The sequence below is a fragment of the Falco rusticolus genome, chromosome 13 (assembly GCF_015220075.1).
Source record: "Falco rusticolus isolate bFalRus1 chromosome 13, bFalRus1.pri, whole genome shotgun sequence".
In the NCBI taxonomy this organism is placed as follows: domain Eukaryota; kingdom Metazoa; phylum Chordata; class Aves; order Falconiformes; family Falconidae; genus Falco; species Falco rusticolus.
The window spans coordinates 30469364-30487829 of NC_051199.1; the positions used below are offsets into that span (position 1 = coordinate 30469364).

At 42.9% G+C, this 18466-nt stretch overlaps 2 protein-coding genes across 6 annotated transcripts in view; one reads left to right on the forward strand and one right to left on the reverse strand.

The window, feature by feature from the left end:
- Window positions 1–4775, reverse strand: part of RNF13 (ring finger protein 13) — a 44713-nt gene extending 39938 nt beyond the window's left edge. For 2 of the 4 annotated variants that reach the window (XM_037406283.1, XM_037406282.1), the window contains exon 1: window positions 4649–4774. The gene's annotated coding sequence lies outside the window, so the exon portion shown is untranslated. Of the gene's footprint in view, window positions 1–4648 lie in introns of all 4 variants that reach the window. The other 2 variants (XM_037406284.1, XM_037406285.1) reach the window with 1 other exon arrangement.
- Window positions 4776–11117: 6342 nt separating this feature from the next.
- COMMD2 (COMM domain containing 2) lies at window positions 11118–14933 on the forward strand. 2 transcript variants are annotated; one of them, XM_037407346.1, is made up of 5 exons: window positions 11118–11220; window positions 11345–11422; window positions 11847–11929; window positions 12710–12883; window positions 13393–14933. In XM_037407346.1, the coding sequence occupies exons 1-5, from the start codon at window positions 11154–11156 to the stop codon at window positions 13588–13590; spliced, it is 600 nt and encodes a 199-aa protein (XP_037263243.1). In that variant the 5' UTR covers window positions 11118–11153; the 3' UTR covers window positions 13591–14933. The 2 variants fall into 2 exon arrangements, with proteins under 2 accessions (XP_037263243.1, XP_037263244.1); XM_037407347.1 differs by lacking the exon at window positions 11345–11422 and having other exon boundaries at window positions 11119–11220.
- The last annotated feature ends 3533 nt before the right edge of the window (window positions 14934–18466 follow it).

The following is an 18466-nucleotide window of genomic DNA, read 5'->3' on the forward strand; positions in this document are numbered from 1 at the left end:
GGGATTTAAATTCCTGTAAGGTATACTTTCCACAGCTTTCAGTAATGTAGGGAGTTGACAGCCTTAATCTGCATCGTTGAGAAATGCAATCTGAACTGGAGGAATAGTTCGCTGACAAAGGGATAGAGACTTCCAGAGAGGAAAGATGTGGAACTAGGCAAGAATCCTGGCCAGATGCCCATTTATCTTCTCCCCCATCTCTCATAACCTACATGTAGAGGCTTCTGCCTTGTGTGATCCAAAACACACAAAATGCCTCTCTCCACCCCAGGCTCCCCCCTCCCCCCCCTATTCAAACCAGCATCTGTTTTCTCTACCTCTTCACTGACTTAACCCTTTCTCTTTCTTTTCCTCAAATGTCATATTCTGTCAGTTTTATTAAAACAGAAGTCAGCATCAATGTACAATTTTAAAGTGCTAGTATAACATGTTCTACAATTCTGTGCACGAGTCACAAAAATACACTTAATCTATACGAGCATATTATGAGCCTTTATAAGCATACTGACATTGGAGACATTTTCTAAACTTGCATTTTAAAAGAACACATTTTAACTATGTAATAACCTAGACCATTTAATAGCTGCACTTCCATCTACAGAACTTTGGAGGTAACAGCCATAGTTCATTTCTGTGTGCCATGCTCTTACAGTCTGAATGTACTACCCAAGTTCAGTGGAACAGCTACAAGCACACAAGCTGTGAGGGGGAAGAGTCAGTGGGATTCTGCATTATGAGCCACCTAGATGAGGGACTCCTCACCTGCTGGACACGGTCTTAAAAAAGAATGACAGAGAACTCTTCACACAGGAAGTTTATTGCAAAGAAAACTGAGTGAGGTAATACATTTTAGTGCTTAAACAAATAACTTTTTGTTTTTCTGTTAAGAGGACCATCTTAACACCAAAATCCCTCTAGAACAAGGAATAGTAATGGAGAATTACCCTAACTGAGCCTCCTCCCACAACATACTTTCACTTTCTAACTTGGGATGTAGTAAGAGGGGAGCGCACAGTCTGATCATCATTAATTCCCAGAAAACATCTGGCATTAGGAATACTCCAGGAGAATGGTGGCAGTCACTATTAATAAGCAGCAGCCAGGAGGAGCCTCCCCCTGTGTTCTCACTTCTAAATACCTTCCACTGCATAACCACAACCTAATGCCAAAGATTGGGACCTGTTCTCCACTGACAGGTCATGTCTGACAATTTCTTGTTGTACTGTTGCTACAGTCATAATCCAGTCTTAAGACAGACAATGATTAGACATCTACAGAGGAACTGCAGGTTCCCCTCAGGCTTAGCTATAACATGATTATGTGCAGGCAATCTCTTAAGGACACAGAAGTACGAATTACCGTATTCCCCTCATGAAAACTCACACCTAAACGTGACCAAGCTAAAAAAATCCAACAATCAGAATGCCAACACATTCAACAAAAACCATGTGACCCACTACACCTCCTACTTCAGGCTACAAAACAAGCAACAATTAAGTGCCATATCCAGCATGAACTCTAATCACTGCCATCGCCGAATGTGAAAGAATTGCTTCGTCCACAGACAACTATCTATCTTTAGTGATTCTTCTCGTCTCACAGTAAGAAATTACCTGAAATAACGTAAAATTAAAATAGTGGTAACTTAAAACAAAAGCAAATACACTGGATCCAATATTGCTGTAATAGTTAAAGTAATTTAGGGACAAGTTTTATAAGTAGATAGCACGTGCTTAATAATATTATCAGAATATCTGGATCTCCTCTAATTTCTTCTATTGAAGGAATCAGAAATACTTCATAAACAATTAAACTCAATTAGGTAACCCAAGTTGTTTGTATGACTACGTATGAAAACCTCCAAGCTGAGGCTTCTCATTTAAATGGTTCCATGTGGATTTGTTTTCATTTGACCATATGTATTTCATCCTGAGAATTGTAACCTCGCAGACTTACATCAAGAAATCACAGCCAAAACTACTATGCTCTCTTTCAGGATCAAGACACACCTAAGAATTCCTGTCTTCCTGTCCCATCCTTCATGGGTTTTTTAAGCAGAAAGCATTGTCCCATGATCTGATGTCCTCAACTTTAATTAAATACTGGAGAGTTAGAATTGATTTAAACTGATGCAAACGTGAAGATAATTAAAAATTGTTATTACTAATGGGAGGAAACAGCTGAAACTTTCAAGAACAGTTCTCATGATTCTGACTTAGTCATTAAGACATATGATGCTTTGTGAAACTTCCAACTGGTTAGCAGAACGTAAGTTACAGTCAAAGGAACCTGTAAAGAATTATGAAATTCATGGGGGTTTTATCTCTAAATTAAGATTCACCAGTTTCTCTCATCAGCCTGCCCTAACAAAGAGGATATCAGTGAAACTGGAAGGATAAAGAACAATCGTTCAAATAACACAATCACTTTTACTATGACAGAAGCAGCAATATCTTTGAAACTATCGCATTGTTTTAACCAACACGATAAATTCAGCACGTACAACACAGAGAAAGAATTAAAATAGGATTGAGCAAGGTTAGAAAATAGCACAATTAAAGTTGTCCTTGAACCAACACGTATGCACTTGCAAACACGACGCAGTCTTCCCTGTCAAGGATTTACATATATACGGATTCTTCTGGACCCCAGAACTATTGCCTCAAATGTAAGCAAAAAAAGCCTTACAATTTCTGAAATTCCATGGCTCATTTGTGGACAACACTGTCAATTGAACAAGGCAGCTTAAGAGCACACAGAAATTCAGATGTATGTAATTAAAGACTATACTGTAAACCACACAAAAAAGTTAAACTTGACTCTCCATTGATCTTCAGTACCTTACACCTAGTTTTCCAGTGTGAACAGACACATTTCTCCTTTGGATGGTTTGAAAGTTGTTTGTTTTTTGGGGTGGTTTTTTTTTTCAGTTCCCACTAGAACTCACAAAACAAACTAAGCCTGTGGACCTACATCCCTCTGTCACAGGACTGAACAGGATCACCACTTCAGAACTGAGGAAGGAAAAGTGTGGGGCATGCTGGATCACAGCATAGCCATAAGCAACAAGGCAACTGTGAAGTAAATGCACTAATTTGGGATGCATCAGACAAGGTATTGCCCTTGAAAATAAGGCAGCAGTACTATCATTGTATGTACAACAGAAAATATGTTGCCAAGTACACTTTCAAAGAAAAATATCCTTTCTCACTCAAAAATAAGGATGACTAAATAAGCTCCATACAGAACTGACAAAACACAATAGATGCATCTATCTGCTGTATTAGACACTAAGAACACCTTGCTTACCTCTTAATACATTAAGAGTATTGTTTGCATTAATAATCAGGGGTTATGAAACACAGTGGGGTTTTTTAACACCAATACACTGACTCCCAGACTAGAAGAGGCAACTTCAGTAGAAAACATTCTTCTGGATACAGCCTCTGGATCCTATGAAAGATAACTAACCCATTTCACACTTGCCAAAATGAACAAGCCTTGGGAGCACGCTTAAGACAGTTGTCATGAAGAAATTACACGGCTTGGGACACAGATACGAACATTCAGAGCTTCTGGCAACTAGCCACAAACCAAGCTCCACAAAGTCTATGTAAATATCTCAATTAGCTTTAAACATATTTCATACTGGAAGACAACACAAAGCAATTCCTCATCCACATGCTTACGCTCATACTTCAACAGTCTCAAGAAAACAGCTCCTTCCCCTCACATTGGTGAAAAAAACTGAATGTATTAAAGAAATTTAAATTCCATTTTAGTGCCAAATAGAATTGCAGTACTTACAGCAATCACAAAAAAAAAAATCATATAAACATAAACTCTGTCCTGCCACAAACTTGGTGACAACATTATAAATATTCTGGTAGATTAGGCTGTATCTTCCAACATTCCACAAGCACAGAATGAACGAAAGTTACACAGATAATATCAATAGTTTTCAAACGTATCCCCCAAAGCCCCCATGTTTCAGCTTTTTGCAGTCTGATGTCATCATATCATCGCTGACCCGAATCTCCACCCAAGACCTATCCACAGAACTGAAAACTAATGCGCACAAAGAAAGTTCATCATTCAGGTCCGATAAGATGGGAGAACTACTCCTCTCTTTTTTTTTTTTTTTTCATTTTTTTTAGTAGCAATTTGGTTGTCAGCAAGCCAGGCTCCGTGCTACTCATTATCTTCCAACCATAACCAGTATGGGATATAATCAGTGCAGAGCCAGCCTCAAAGAAACCACGCACCGGGCAGCGCAGTGAAATGCCAGAGCGAGGGTTCAGCTTCCACCAGCCTAGAAGCGATGCTGCGGGAGAGCCCCACCGTCCTCCCCTCCCTTCCTCCGAGGAAGACCTTGGACGCCGGCTCCAGCGACGGCCCGCGGAGCAAGGAAGCAGGCAGGCAGGTAGACCGCGTCGAGGCCGGCCCTAGCTCCGCCTGAGCCGCACGGGCGGGCGGCGCCGCCTCGCCCCTCCAAGGGTGGAGGCGAATAAGCGCTGCGCAACTGAGCGACAGGCCCAGTAATTCCTTGACCGCCACGAAGTCACGGCGCCCGGCAGCTGGAAAGAAACCCAAAGAGTCCCGGCGACCGCGCGACCGCCCCAGCGGCCCCCGCCCCAGCGGCCCTCACCTGCGGGCCCGGCACAGGGCCCGGCGCGGGTAGCCGAGGGCCGCGCCTAGGCCGACTCCATAGCGCGCTCCGTCCCCTCAGCGGCCGCGGCGGAAATCCCGCCCCGCCGCCGCACGGAGAGAGACTCCGGCCCGGGGCAGGCCATTGCTCGCCCGAGCTGCCACTCAGCCGCCGACGCGTGACGTGGGGCGGGCTTCGCGGGCGAGCGGCCCCGCCTACGGGGTGCGGGGAGGTGCTGCCGCTGCGGCTGCCAGGGGCCGCGCGCCGCGGCTGGGCCGGAGCGGGGCGGGGCGGGGCGGAGCGGGGCAGGGCGGGGCGGGGCGGGGCGGGGCGAGGCCGGCCGGCCCCTCCCCCGCCTCTTAGGCCGCCTCAGCAGCCTCAGCAGGCGGCGGGTTCTTGGGGAACGTTTGGGCTGCAGCTGCGTATTTTGTCGCGGCTTTCCGATACTGGCGCTCGGCGCGGTGCGGTCTCTCAGCCCATCGAGTGCGGCGGAAACGCGGCTTGGGCAAAGTTTGCCGTCGTCTGCGAGCTCGGGGTTAGCGTAAGGCAGAGCGGGCGGCGCCGCCGGGGTACGTGGGGAAGAAGGTAACTGGGGTCAGCTCGGGCCCGCCCCGCCGCCACCTCCCTGCCGTCACCTCAGTACGGAGCCTACTGAGGCGCGGCCTGTGTGCTCTGCCGCCGTTCGCCCCCGCAGCCACCTCCCGCCCGCGCCGCGGCCCTGGCGGGAGCCCAGCACACTGCAACCAGAGCGTCGAGTCCTGGCAGTCTGGGAGGCAAGGAGGGGTCTACCCCTCTCGCTAACTTTAGCCCAACTCTGTGTTTAAAGGGACCAAAATCAAACAAAAAAACACACTTGAGAAATGTAAGCTAGGCATGAAAAGTAAACGGGACGGGAGGAGGAGGGAAAAGGAAGGTAGTGGGGTAAGGGTCGGTCTCTTTTCCCAGGTGACAAGTGGTAGGACAGGAGGAAATGGCCTAATGTTTTGCCAAGGGAGGTTTAACCTGGATATTAGGAAAGATTTCTTCACCGAAAGGGTTGCTAAGCATTGGAACAGGCTACCCAGGGAGGTGGTGGAGTCACCATCCCAGGAGGGATTTAACAGACGTATAGACATGGCCCTTAGGGACACGGGTTAGCAGCGGGCTTGGCAGTGCTGGGTTAACGATTGGACTTGATGGTCTTAAAGGTCTTTTCCAACCTAAATGATTCGACAATTCTGTGATAATGAATGTACTTGCTATATTATGCCATATACCACTTTAGTAACCTTCAGGGGTTGATAGTATCTCATACTTAAGCAAATAGTGAGCGAAAGTCCTTTTCCTTCAATGTGAGGTATGCCTTGCTTTTAACAATATTTATGTAAAAAAATCATGTAGCCTTTCTCTGAAGTTTACTTCTACACCAATGTGTGTCTTCCTTTAATTACTCTTTTCCTTCATGCTTACCATAACACTTTCTCTGGGGAAGATATAGGATCTGCTATCCACATAGAAAGCACATGTAGACTAGAATTATGATTGTCTGACCAGCCACTTGGAAACAGTGTGAATTTTTATCCTTTGACCAGCTTCACAACAGGTAAGGAACTTAACTGGTATTTGAAACATGTTGCCTTTGCCCAGCTGGCTGCTAAGTTTCAAAGCTGGTGTGGTGGGGAGTTAACTAGTAAGTGAACAGGCATTTCTCAGGCCAATTTTGTTTCACTGGGAAGCAAGGATGTAGAAAACACTGTGATTTTTAATCATTTTCCCCCTATATGCAGGAATACTTAATGAATTTATTAGTTGCTCGTTGCTGTAATACTTGACTACATGTAAATCAGGACTTTTACCTTCTATATTCATTTGGCAGCTTCTGTCAATGTTTGGATGTTTGCAGCTCTGCATTTTTCTGTGATAGCAGTACCACTGTACTGGGAGATCTAGTGACTGAGGAAAAAGGAAGGGAACTCCTGAAAACATAATATGTTTTCTAGTTTATGACACCAATCTTCTCTATCAGGAGAGGATGAATGGAAAAGTTCGTCTCAATAATGGGAGATACTATCTGGAATTTTTTCCCCTGTTTCATTGTGAGGTTGTGGGCAGCATTGCTAGAAGGTATGGATTTTTCTCTAGCAGCTCTATCTGCTGTTATTATTTTGAGGCCAACTGGGGAGCTAACATCGTTCACACAAGTTAGAAGAGATAGCCCTTGCATATACTGTTTTTCCTTCCTGGAATGTTAGAAGTATTCGACAACTTTGTCAATTTTCTGAACTCACGCTTGGGCTATTTTTAAATGGTCATATCTAATACAGGGCATTTACATGCTCAAACAGTATTTCTTTTTTATGTGGCATACCATAGGATTCCCAAGTGAACAGGATGACTGCAAAGGAAAATGCTTTACAAAGATGGATCCCACCAGTTTTGTGGCAGTGGAGAGCATCACAGCTCTGCAGCTGGATTGTACATGAGTACAAAAGCCTACTTTTGAGCAAATCCTTCCAGAAATTTGCGCATGCCAGTTAGGTAGATAATATCTTCATATTACTCGTTGGTTCACTTTATATTTCCAGTCTTCAACTTTTCTTCATTCTTTTTCCTTGCCATGTATACTCTATTTCTCTGTACTATCCTGCTGATGCTCTTATGGCATGAAGGAAACAAGCTGCCATTCTGAGCCTGTTATCAAAATTGCTAGAGTAGTTCACTTATTGTACATATAGACGTTCAGGGAATTTTTCCTCCCTTTTTTATGCATGTTATCTCCCCTGATTTATATCTCTTTTACCTTCTGCCATAATTTTTATACTTACTTTTCAAGTGTACTATTTATATTCCTTTTTCTCACTTTAAACTTATGTTCTGATCAGCTTTAGTTTAGGATTTCACAGTCTGTTACTGTACTGTGTTCTTAAAATATGGACATGCATATACACACGTTTCCTCAAGGTAAACCAGGGGTTTTCTGACTTCAGGCTTAAAAAAGTTTTCCAAACATAATGGAGATACATTTGTATGAAGACGATTAAAAATAAAAGATAAACTGTCCTGTTTAGGATTCAATTCTGTACTGTTTTCTGGAGGAAAAAATCCTCCAGAGTTTTTCACTATATTATGTATATCTTCTTTAGAAATGTACACAAGTAAAATTTGTATCTTTCTCAAAATTATTTTAGCTAATGCTTTAACTCTTGTAAGGCTAATTGGTCAACTAGCCTGCTGATAGGAGACAGTGCCTACATGTAATTCTACCAGGGTATGTATATGTGTTCGGAATTTCTAGGGCAGAAGGATGTATAATCCTAAACAGCAAAGCCAAACTATTGGCCAAGAGAAGAGACAACAGAATTGATCTCTTGTTTTGGAGTCACTTGATCTGAAATATGAGTAGAAGAAGATGGCAGTCTCCTGCAAAAAACTTAATAGTGATCCACCAAACTTTGGTACTTGCATAGAGATTCCTTGTATATCTTGGTAAACAAATACAAAGATTACATCCATTAGGATCTCCGTTATTGCCATGAAGGAATTGATCTTTGTAAAAACATATTTTGATAGTTTGTCAGTTAATTAGAGGTCCCACTCACTTTCAAATACTGGCTCTGGTCTGCCAACGTAGGTTGCATTTGATTGTGGCTGTAAAAGGTTGAGAGATGAGGTTGAGACCTGCCTGAGCAGAGTTGCTAGGGAGAATACTCTGAACCTCCATTTTATTTATGGTAGCTTTAAAGGGAGTATCTTCTAGAACATCTATCTTTACTTGCCACTGAACCGAAGACAGCAGGAAAATGTGTGATTTACTATAGGCTTTCCAAACACAGTTCCCTGGTTCTCTTTCAAAATACAAATATCCATGAGTCTTACTGTAATTCAAAGATGATCTGTCACCATAAAGCATCCTTCAGACCAGCAATGAGAAACTAAATGGAGAGTAAAAGATGATGCATTAATAACAGCAAGGAACAGTAATCATAAAAACAGACCATGTTAAAAGTGCTAAAACCAAATTTTATTCTTACTAGGAAGGGAGTTATGTTACACAATCAGTTTTTCTTCTGGAGATTGTAATATATTCTATGGCAGGGGTTAAATGCACTTTGGAAAATGGGAAAGGATGTCTTGAAATCAGAATTGCCAATGCAGTGAGAGGACTGCTGTGCTCATTATATGTAAGCTTACCTAAACCACCCAGGTCTGTCTGCACTCTTAAAACTTTTTAGTTCAAGTCCTAGAAATGGTCTAATTATAGTAGCATGGACTATCATACTGGTTAATTTATTCTGCAGTATACATAAGTTTCTCCTCACTTTGGTATTCGCATCTGTAATTGGAGGTCATATTCTTTCTTACTTCAGAGTTGCAATATTTTAAGATCTTGTGTGTTTCTCAGGTGGAAAGTGTTATATAATATATAATCTTTTAGGGGCTGATGCTGGGTAAGAGAGGAACTGTTGGCAGGACACTGAAAATTGCTAAGGTAAATCAAATCATCAGCTGAGCAGAGGTCCTGAGCAGGGGTCAAAATTGGCAAAGGACAGAAGGAATTCAGATGAATGACTGAAATCTGGAAGAGCTGGGTGAGTTGGCAACTGAGAAGGGCAGTTAGTTTCTGAACTGTTTGGGGTTTAGGGTGTTTGGGGTTGGTGTTTGGTTTTGGTGGGGTTTTTTTTGCTTTGATTCAGCTTCTGGTTACACCAACCAGAAACTGGTTTAATCTGAAATAAAGACTCTTTAATTATTGTTCAGCAGTACCAGTGAATAGCCTAGCCTGAGTGAAGTAGAGGGTAGATTTAGATGCGATATTAGGAAGAAATTCTGTGCTGTGGGGGTGGGAGGCGCTGGCCCAGGCTGCCCAGAGCAGCTGTGGGTGCCCCGTCCCTGGCAGGGCTCAAGGCCAGGCTGGACGGGGCTCTGGGCAACCTGGGCTGGGGGGAGGTGGCCCTGCCCGGGGCAGGGGGCTGGAGCTAGGTGGGCTTTAAGGGCCTTGCCAACCCAAACTGTTCTGTGATTCTCTAAGTAATACTTTTCCAAGTTCAGGTAGAGGCACCAAGTGAAGAATACAAAAATCTATGTTGTAGCTTGGAAAAAATATGACAAGGACTGTCTGCAGAATGCACAGGTCAGATATATAGAAGGACTTGACAAATAAGATTATTTGGATGAGCTGATGAGAAACTTTGCTGCTTTGGGGGTGAACATCTGCTGGAAGGTCATGCTTGAAATCAAAAAACTAGAAACAAAAATCTGCAATCCTAGTACACCGCCAGAAGTTGTTTGAATTTGTGAGGATGACTAAGAAATTACATTCCCTTCACACTGATTCACAATCATTACCTCAGCTTTCTCCTTTATGATTTTAAGAAGTAATGTCAAGCTCTCCACTAAAATCTTCAAAGAACACGTGCTGAAGTATTACATTTGTCAGTCTCTGATACCTGTGCTTGTAATATTGGACTTGCTCCTGGAAAGCATTGGAGCTGAGTAAGGAAATGGTTGGGAATGAATCCATAGTATATTTTCAGATCTTTCCATAGCAGTAGGTCTTGGTCCTGAGATCTATTGAGCATCATTAAGTAGAGCACTCAGCAGCATGGGTGAATGTTTAAAGCAGGGTGGGGTGGAGGGGGAATGGAAATGCTGGACAAACTTAGCAAGACCAGACTATTTTAGGTTGTTAGCTTCTCATGAGAAACTCATGGTAAGAACCCTGGCCCCAGTGACCTTGCAGAAACTTGTACCATACCCATTTCCCAGCCATAAAATTGCAAAAAATTTCCTGTAGATGCAACTGTGGTCATGTATGAGTTTAGAAATTGGACATATAATGGCACCGGAACGTGCCTATTGGCAGGTGCATTCCGTCTAGATACGTGGGATAGCTGGGAAGAGCTCCTGACCGCCCTTCCCGTGGAAGAGCACAGCGTGACCTGAGGAAAGGCCAGTGCTGCCGTCTGGTAACCCAGTACGGTAAAACATTCTTCCATGCACGTTTTCCAAACGCTATTCTGTCCTAATACAAAGCCTTCAAAAAATGACCTGCCTTCCTTTTTAACAAAACGAACTATACCCTGAAAGAGAAAAAAGATTCACGAGAAGTTACGCATGTTTTCAGTAATTCAGAACCTTGTCCTTTTGTCTTGGCGGGGCTCTGTTTAGCGTGGTAGGGGTGCGGCCTTCAGCGGGGGGACAGCACCGCTGTGGCTAGAGGCGCCGTCGCCGCGGCGGTGTCCCGTTTGCTGCAGGCGGGCCGGGCCGGGCGGAGCGGTCTGTAGCGGGGCAATGCCGTGGCCGGTGCCTTAGGGGCGCGTTGCCCGCTGCGGGCGCCCCCCGCGACGCGGCTTCCCGAGCCGGTAGCGTACCCGCTTCTGACAGAGCGGCGGCTCCTGCGCGGCGGGCTGCCCGGACCGCCCCCTGCGCCGCCCCGCCGCGGCCGCCTCCGAGCCGGCAGGGGGCGCGCCTCGCTCCGGCCCCCGGCGGGAGCGCGCAGGCGCGGCGCGGTGCTGTCGGTGCGGGGATGCTGCTGGTGCTGTCGGCGGAGCAGCGGGCGCACCTGGGCTGTTTGCCGCGGGCGGGCGCCGCAGGTTCGGCGGCCGCGAGTCTGGCCCGCCCGGGGCCCTCGGGGGCGGGGGGGCCGGGCGGCGGTGCGGGGCCGGGCCGGGCCTGGCCTGGCCTGGCCTGCAGCGCTCTCCTCTCCTCTCGTTTCAGCCGTCGGCGAGCTGGGGCGCCTGGCGGTGGAGCTTCTGCGGCGGGGCGCGGCGCCGCGGGCCTGCGAGGCAGCCGCCAGTAAGAGCCGCGGGCACCGTGCGGAGCGGGGGGCGTCGCCCCGCCGGGGGCCCGGGGCGCGGCCTCGGCCGTGCGGGGCTGCCGCGGGAGCAGAGGGGGCGGCCGCGGGGTCCGCCAGCGGCTGCCGCCCGCACCCGTGTCCCGGGGCGCCAACGCGCGGGTCGCTCTGTACCGGCGCGAGGAGCGGGTTTGGGGCTTCCCGGGATCTGTTGTTTCGGTTGTTTGCTTCGGGTAGGGGAGCTAACTTGCTGTTTGATCCCCTGGCGCTATTTGAAGGGTGCACAACCCTCGACTTTTTTTTTGTTTGTTTTTTCCTTTTCGGTGCGTATTTTGCAAGTTAGCTTTTGTTCAATCTGCAGGTTTGAGTATTGTTGCCATGGTGGCTTCATAGGGAAATAAAAGGTATTTTGTGCTTTTTTTAAAGGAAAACTGAACGTTGGAGTTGACACTGTTCAGCGTGTGGTAGAGGGACTAACATACCTTCTTACTGAAAGCTGCAAGCTCATGGTGAGGATGCTTTTGCGTAATGAGAATTCCGGGATGCGCTCAAGAGATGTCTTTTAAACACTTAATAGCTCTGAAAATACTGATGAGTAGGGAAAACCTAGTTCAAAGGTGTGATGATGTGTACTCTTTTCATTTTAAAGAGAGGTGTCTCTTACACTGTTCTCTGATTAAAACACTGCATCTGTGTGAATGGTTCTGGAATTTGTATTCAGTGTCTGAAGCTAAAACTCGACATTTTAATGGCATGTTGCAAGAACATGTGTTAATTTAGTCCGTGTAGAGAAGCATACAGCAGGGTTAAGCTCCATCTAAATAACAAAACTTGAGTGAAGATCTTGTTGTTCAGCTGCTCTGCAGGAGGCATGCTGTACTAACCCCCTGTTAAGTACTCCTTATGTTTGTCTGACACAGTAGGTTGGAGAGCTTTTTCAGCTCTGGACATCAGAAGTTTGGGCAGGTGTAAGCAGGTATTGAAAGGATAATAGATAATTACTGTTGCCATTGGGAAGACTTTTTACTGTTGATATAGTGGAATATCTGAACAATGGAGAAGGGATACAGAGAGAAGTAATTCCAAATTAAACACAAGCGGGCATTGTTTTGAAGAGCAGGTGGGGAAGGGACTGAAATACTGCAGAATCTTCCATTGAGGTAAGGTGGCTTGACTGACAGATAAATTACAGTGTATTGTGGTAGAGTATTGTTGATCAGAGAATGTGTTACAGTATGAATGCATTGTAAATTGTAATTGTATTATAAGGCCTTAATTGTTATGTCTAGATTTCAGAGATAGACTTCCAAGATTCCATTCACGTGCTGGGATTCTCTGATGAATTGAATAAATCACTGCTGCAGCTGTACCTTGACAACAGGAGAGAGATCAGAAGCATTCTTGGTGAGCTGGCCCCAAAGCTCCCCAGCTACCACAGTCTTGAATGGAGACTGGATGTGCAGGTAACTTCTGCTGTTTTCAGTGTTCTGTATTTTACTTTATATTTTTTTAGCATCATAAACAACTACTAAACAATGAATTTATGTTCTTTCAAAGTCATTGAGTCAGCAGTTTTTCACGTATTTCAAACTGACATAATTCTGTTACTGCATCAAAGATAGCTAGCTATGAGATGAACAGAGTATGTGAAGATGCAAAGTATTTGTTGCTTTATAAAAATGGAATTCATAGCTCCACGTTGTTTTAAAAATGTTAGTGTATACTAAATACATCCAGTCTTAATTACCACCTAATTTTTCAGAAATATTAAGAAAACATCGATTAAAGTGGATTAGTGTTGCTTAATGATAAAGCTAATAGACTGTGTATGTCTTTAATGTAGGTGAAGAGAATTTTTAAAACAGTCCTCCAAGCAGGTCCTGCAAACCTGTTGTGAATTGTAAATACGAAAGCTGATAACCATCTCTTTGTTTGTTTCCTGATTCCTGTTTCATCTGACCTGCTCATGCAGCTTGCAAGCAGAAGTTTGAGACAACAGATTAAGCCTGCTGTGACTCTAAAGCTGCATCTTAATCAGAATGAAGATTACACTGCCCAGGTGTTGCAAACTGACCCTTCTACCCTCCTCCACCTAATTCAGCAGCTGGAACAAGCATTGGGGGAAATGAAGACAAACCATTGCAGAAGAATAGTGCGCAACATGAAATAGTATTGATTCGTGGCTGTTGTGAAGCAACTAAAAACAATGTTCACAAACACGTTTTGAGGAAAAATAAACATCTGGATCAGATGAAATACTCTCCTGTGCCAGGATCTCAAGCTAGTAATTGATTACAGGCTGAATGTCCTGTGATGCTACTTATGCACCTGCCTGATATGGTAGTTGGTTTTGATTTGCTTGCAAATGCAGACATTCACCATGCTATGCTGAGAATTTCTTTAGCTCCAAGTTAGAATAGTTCTACTTGAAGAGCTTTCCTACATTAAGTAGAGCTGTCTCAATATTGTATGGTGCTGCATATTTATTTTTATGTTTATCAAGTAGTTTCTTCCCTTAGTTTTGCTTCTCTTTTGAAAATAGAAAAAAAAACCACGAAAAACACCCTATACTGGTGGGAATGATACTTTACAGGAATGTTTCTTCCATTCATACTTGTGTATGTGTAAGGGCACATGTCAGGCTGCTGCCCTCTTCCTCCAAAGGATTCGGTCAGTGCAGAGGCTGGGTGTTGTGGTGCTTTTCTACCCTTCTTATGCAGTGAAAGAAAGTATAATGAAGCTAACACTGCCATTTTAGTGCAGCTAGCTATAACCCCCACGAGGCAGTCTTGTGCTTTCTGCAGGGAGCAATTGCTGTGGAAAACCCAGTGGCCTAAGCCTGAGTTAGCATACTGATTATATGTAAAGGTGATCTGAAAAATTGCAGAAGTAAAACCGTGGGCTAGGAGGAAGATTAAGAACAGTGCTAACTTCTGCTAAATCTGATCTTGATGTTGTGATGCAACAATTTTTATTCCCATTCAGATGATGTGCTCATAAAGGAAAGACTAGCCAAGTGTTGCAACATAAATGATGCTTTTCTGTTGTCTTACAAAGGTTATGTCAGAAGTCTCTTCCCAATTGTATTCTAATGCAATATTTTGTAGCTTTCATGACTAAGGTTAAATAGTTTTACTAATGTTCTACCATCACTAGTGGAGGGGGTGCGTTGTAAAGCCCTTGAAGTGTATTGGAGAGGCAAGAGAGAACCATAACACCTACAGATCTGGCAGTAACTGTATTAGCTGTTTTTCACGGCAGCACCATAAATTTTGGTATTAGTTGGGTCTCTACATTCACAAATGCATTATTTTCTTACTCTTATGAATCTTTGTATCTTTGAGAAGGTACCATTTTGAATGAAACCTGCATGGAAGAAGTGCTTTAATCAGTAACGCTTAATACCACTTTTAAAAAGTTAGTTTTCTGGAATGTGGAGTTGCTTATTCTGTAATTGGTCTATATAGTGTGGTAATGGTGTGAATAAACTTGATTTCTTCTTCCACCTATGAATCGGCAGTGTGTTTCATGGACCACCAATATGTGGTGACTTTTTTTTTCCCCATAAAATCATAGCATTTTTTTTCACATACAGTATGTGGTAATTAAATGTGGTCAAATGTTACTACTTGGGATGTCTGATTAATATTTTTTTATGTAATTGGCCAATGTTTTCAGGTGAAACACAAGAACAGCCTATACGTAGGCCAATTTTTTTCATTCCATCTCCTGCCTGTAGCCATAGTCTAGAACTCATGGCAGCAAACTAGAAGTTTTTGATACAAGTCCTAGAAGCTTTTTGTGTCTCATCTCACTGCTGCCCTATGAATCTGAACATCTCACTGCTGCCCTGTGAATCTGAATTTAAGCTTTCTTTTAAACTTTTTCAAAAAAGAAAATCAGCTGCTGTAGAGGTAGTTGGTATGGTGGTCAGTGCTAGCAACTTATGTGTGTCACACCCTGAAGTATGTGCTAGAAGAGAAGGAGGGGGCTTCCCTCAGTGATCATGAGTAAAATGGACAGTTCAAAGCAGATTTTGTGAATGCAGAATGTCATTAGAAAGCCTGCATATTCCTGCCCTGCTCCTCCCGCCCCTTTTCTTTTAAGCTTACTACAGTAGTGTAGAAGTAAAAATTGCAGCACTGAATGGTCTTGTTTCATCTAACAAAAATTACCTGAATGGGGCAGGGTTAAACTCTGAAGCTGGGTGAAATTTATAGAGAAATGCAAACTGCGGTAGTGATCCATGAACAGACTTGAGGAGAAAGGTAAGGAGAGAGGTCCTTTACACCAAGCATGTTGCTTTTGAATGGTACCTTTCGGTTTGTTCTGGGGAGGAGTACTGAGCCTGGAAGGGCAGCTTCTCAGCAGCTGGGGCTTTTAGCTTAATCATCAGAAAGGTGGATTTGCCTGTATGTGAGGTTGGAACAGGTCTTTCTACTACAGCTCTGCAAATACCCCTGGCCGCACAGCACATGTGACAGCTGCCACAACAGGAGTACTGATGTGCAGACAGAGCAGAACTACATCTAAACCGTGGTGATCAGCGTGAGTGCACAGCAAATGATGCTTGATGATGATGCAGCCATGCTGTGGTGAGTTACCAGTGTTGGAATTGCCTGTTTTGCAGGGCAGTTGAAGGTGCACAGTGAAAAAGCATCTACTTCCATAACCTATAGATAGCAGTGAAATAATTCAATTGTGGATCTGGATTTTTTCAGTTTTAATATAAATTCTGTCCAAAAAATAAAGGTGATACAAAGTTGTCTTTTCTTTTTTTACTTGTTTACTCTTGTGAACTTGCAATTGCTTTATAGAAACCCTTGAACAAGATACAGCAAGTACAAAGCATTATTCACAAGCTATTAAAAAAAAACAAACGTAATATTGCTACTTGTAACCCATTTTCTTTTTAATAGGCTTTTTAAAATTTGCTCTGGTATCTAGCCTTTAAAAGCAAAGTTGAATTTGAGGCTATTTCTGTACTTTTTGGTTTGGTTTTGATTGATTTGGGTTTTTTTCTTGCAAGTCTAGAAGAACTGATGATTTTATAACACAAAAAAGTAACTTTCAACTTACCTCTTAAAAAGTTCAGTAACTTACTTTTCAAAGTGACCAATCAAATTCGATTTGTAGGCAGTGCTACATATTAATCTTTTACAGACCTCAATTCTGAATAATCTGTGAGGAACTTGAATGTGTTACTATTTCATCTTTAGAGATCTATTAAGTGTGGAACATGATCTGTTACCCTCTGTGCAGAACTTCCATATGTTTTGTGTTACTGCAAATTTAACTTTGTTTTGCAGAACTGCCCTTCCTGTATGTGTCAAGTAACTTCTGGTTTTATGGAGCAAGCAACTTGTGAATTGCTCCTTGGCACCTTTCTGATAGACCACTAAATCCAGGCACACTTCATGTCAGTGCAGAGTGCAAGTGCATAGAACAATCCAATTCATTTAAGCATAAACTAGATTATTTTCTTAAAAGCAGTTAGGCTCAGCCCTTCGCTATATGCTTCTCAACAGATAGGTATCCTGGTTTATTTTTTCCTGGTCTAAACAGCAGAGGGCAGAGAGTTTTATTTTTATAATCTACAAAGCCTAAGTTTTGCTATACCATTATTTTCACTGTCTTCCGATAAGAATTGTTCATAGTCTCATGACAGCCTGGAATGTGTTTCACCTTGTATTTTCCAAATTTGTGATCAATTTTAAACTGAAAACAACAAAATTTCCAGTTTTCAACCACTGTAAACCATTGCTTATTGATTCTGCTAATGACTTTACTAAGCCACTTAGCAAAGAAAGCAATATAACCCAATTCTTAAAACTTCTAAAACTCATAAAACAGGATAATGTAATTGGTTTGGTGGTGTAAAATGATAATATTTTAAGTACTGAGTAAACTCAAGAAGCAATGCTTTTCTTCCTCCTGTTTTGTTTTGGGTTTTAAATGAACTCCATATGATCACTGTCCATTTTGTAATATCGATTGTTAAAGTTTCTGATCCAAGTTTTAATCAATTTAATCAGTCCCTGAAGCATATTTACTCTCCTACAAGCTTTATTTTCTTGTACTTTTGCTTGTGCCTGCTATGCTTTCTTGCAAGCCTTGAATGTACTAGACTAAATACTTTCTCACCTTTTAACTGGCTAATTAATTCTGTTTCTTGAATTACGTGGGGAAAAATGTGTTTAAACAGCTATGGAATTTACATATACACATATATAAATAAAATCAGTATCTGAACTTTGGATTAGGCCTACAATTCTCATTTAACAGAAACCCCACTGAACCAAGATTTTTGTCTTAACATTGCATTTTTAATTTCATGTTAAATGCATTAGACCTGTTTTAGTGCTGTTTACAAAATGTGTCCATGTATAGACTCAAAGGTATGAATGGTGATCTTGTTTCAGTTCCAGTTTTTATAAGAATGGCTGTTTCCTATACTGTGACTTTGTAATATTAACAATAGTGTGTAGGGAAGGAAGTCCAAGATGAGGAATAACCTGGCAAAGCTCCATGAGTAAAGCTCTGCTGTTTCTTACTTACCTAAATGAAGGGAAGGAAGTCTCCTGTCACTCTATGCTTAGCTTTGTGGTCAGGGTTGGGTATATTAGAGCACAGTTTCTCCCCCCCCCCCCCCCGCCCAATATTCTAGCTGATTTTTTATTTTCAGGATAAATATAAATTGTGGCAGTCCGATTACTGCAGTTGTACCTTGAAATCTGAAATTTCACTCACCTATCAAATAATTTGTATCAATAGAAAACAATATTATTCCATTTAGGAATAATACTGACCAAGTATGCTGCAGAACATATGAGATACACTTATTACCCACCCCCCCCAACGTTAAAAATGTAATGAGCTTCTACTGATCTTACTGTTTTCCTTTCCCTATCTATTCCTCTGTCAAAGTGTTGTTTTTTGGCAAAAGGAAAACTTATGTAAATAGATTAAAACTGAATTTCACTTTATGGAATCTGTCTTGCTCTGTAGCGTGCTTGTGTGTGTGTGTGAACATTCACAGTGCTACT

Excerpts from the sequence above, each read along its gene's own strand:
- COMMD2 (XM_037407346.1), top strand. The coding sequence starts at position 11,154 with ATGCTGCTGGTGCTGTCGGCGGAGCAGCGGGCGCACCTGGGCTGTTTG. Across the intron at positions 11,221-11,344 it reads GCCGCGGGCGGGCGCCGCAG|CCGTCGGCGAGCTGGGGCGC; the intron begins GTTCGGCGGCCG and ends CTCTCGTTTCAG. Across the intron at positions 11,423-11,846 it reads GGCCTGCGAGGCAGCCGCCA|GAAAACTGAACGTTGGAGTT; the intron begins GTAAGAGCCGCG and ends CTTTTTTTAAAG.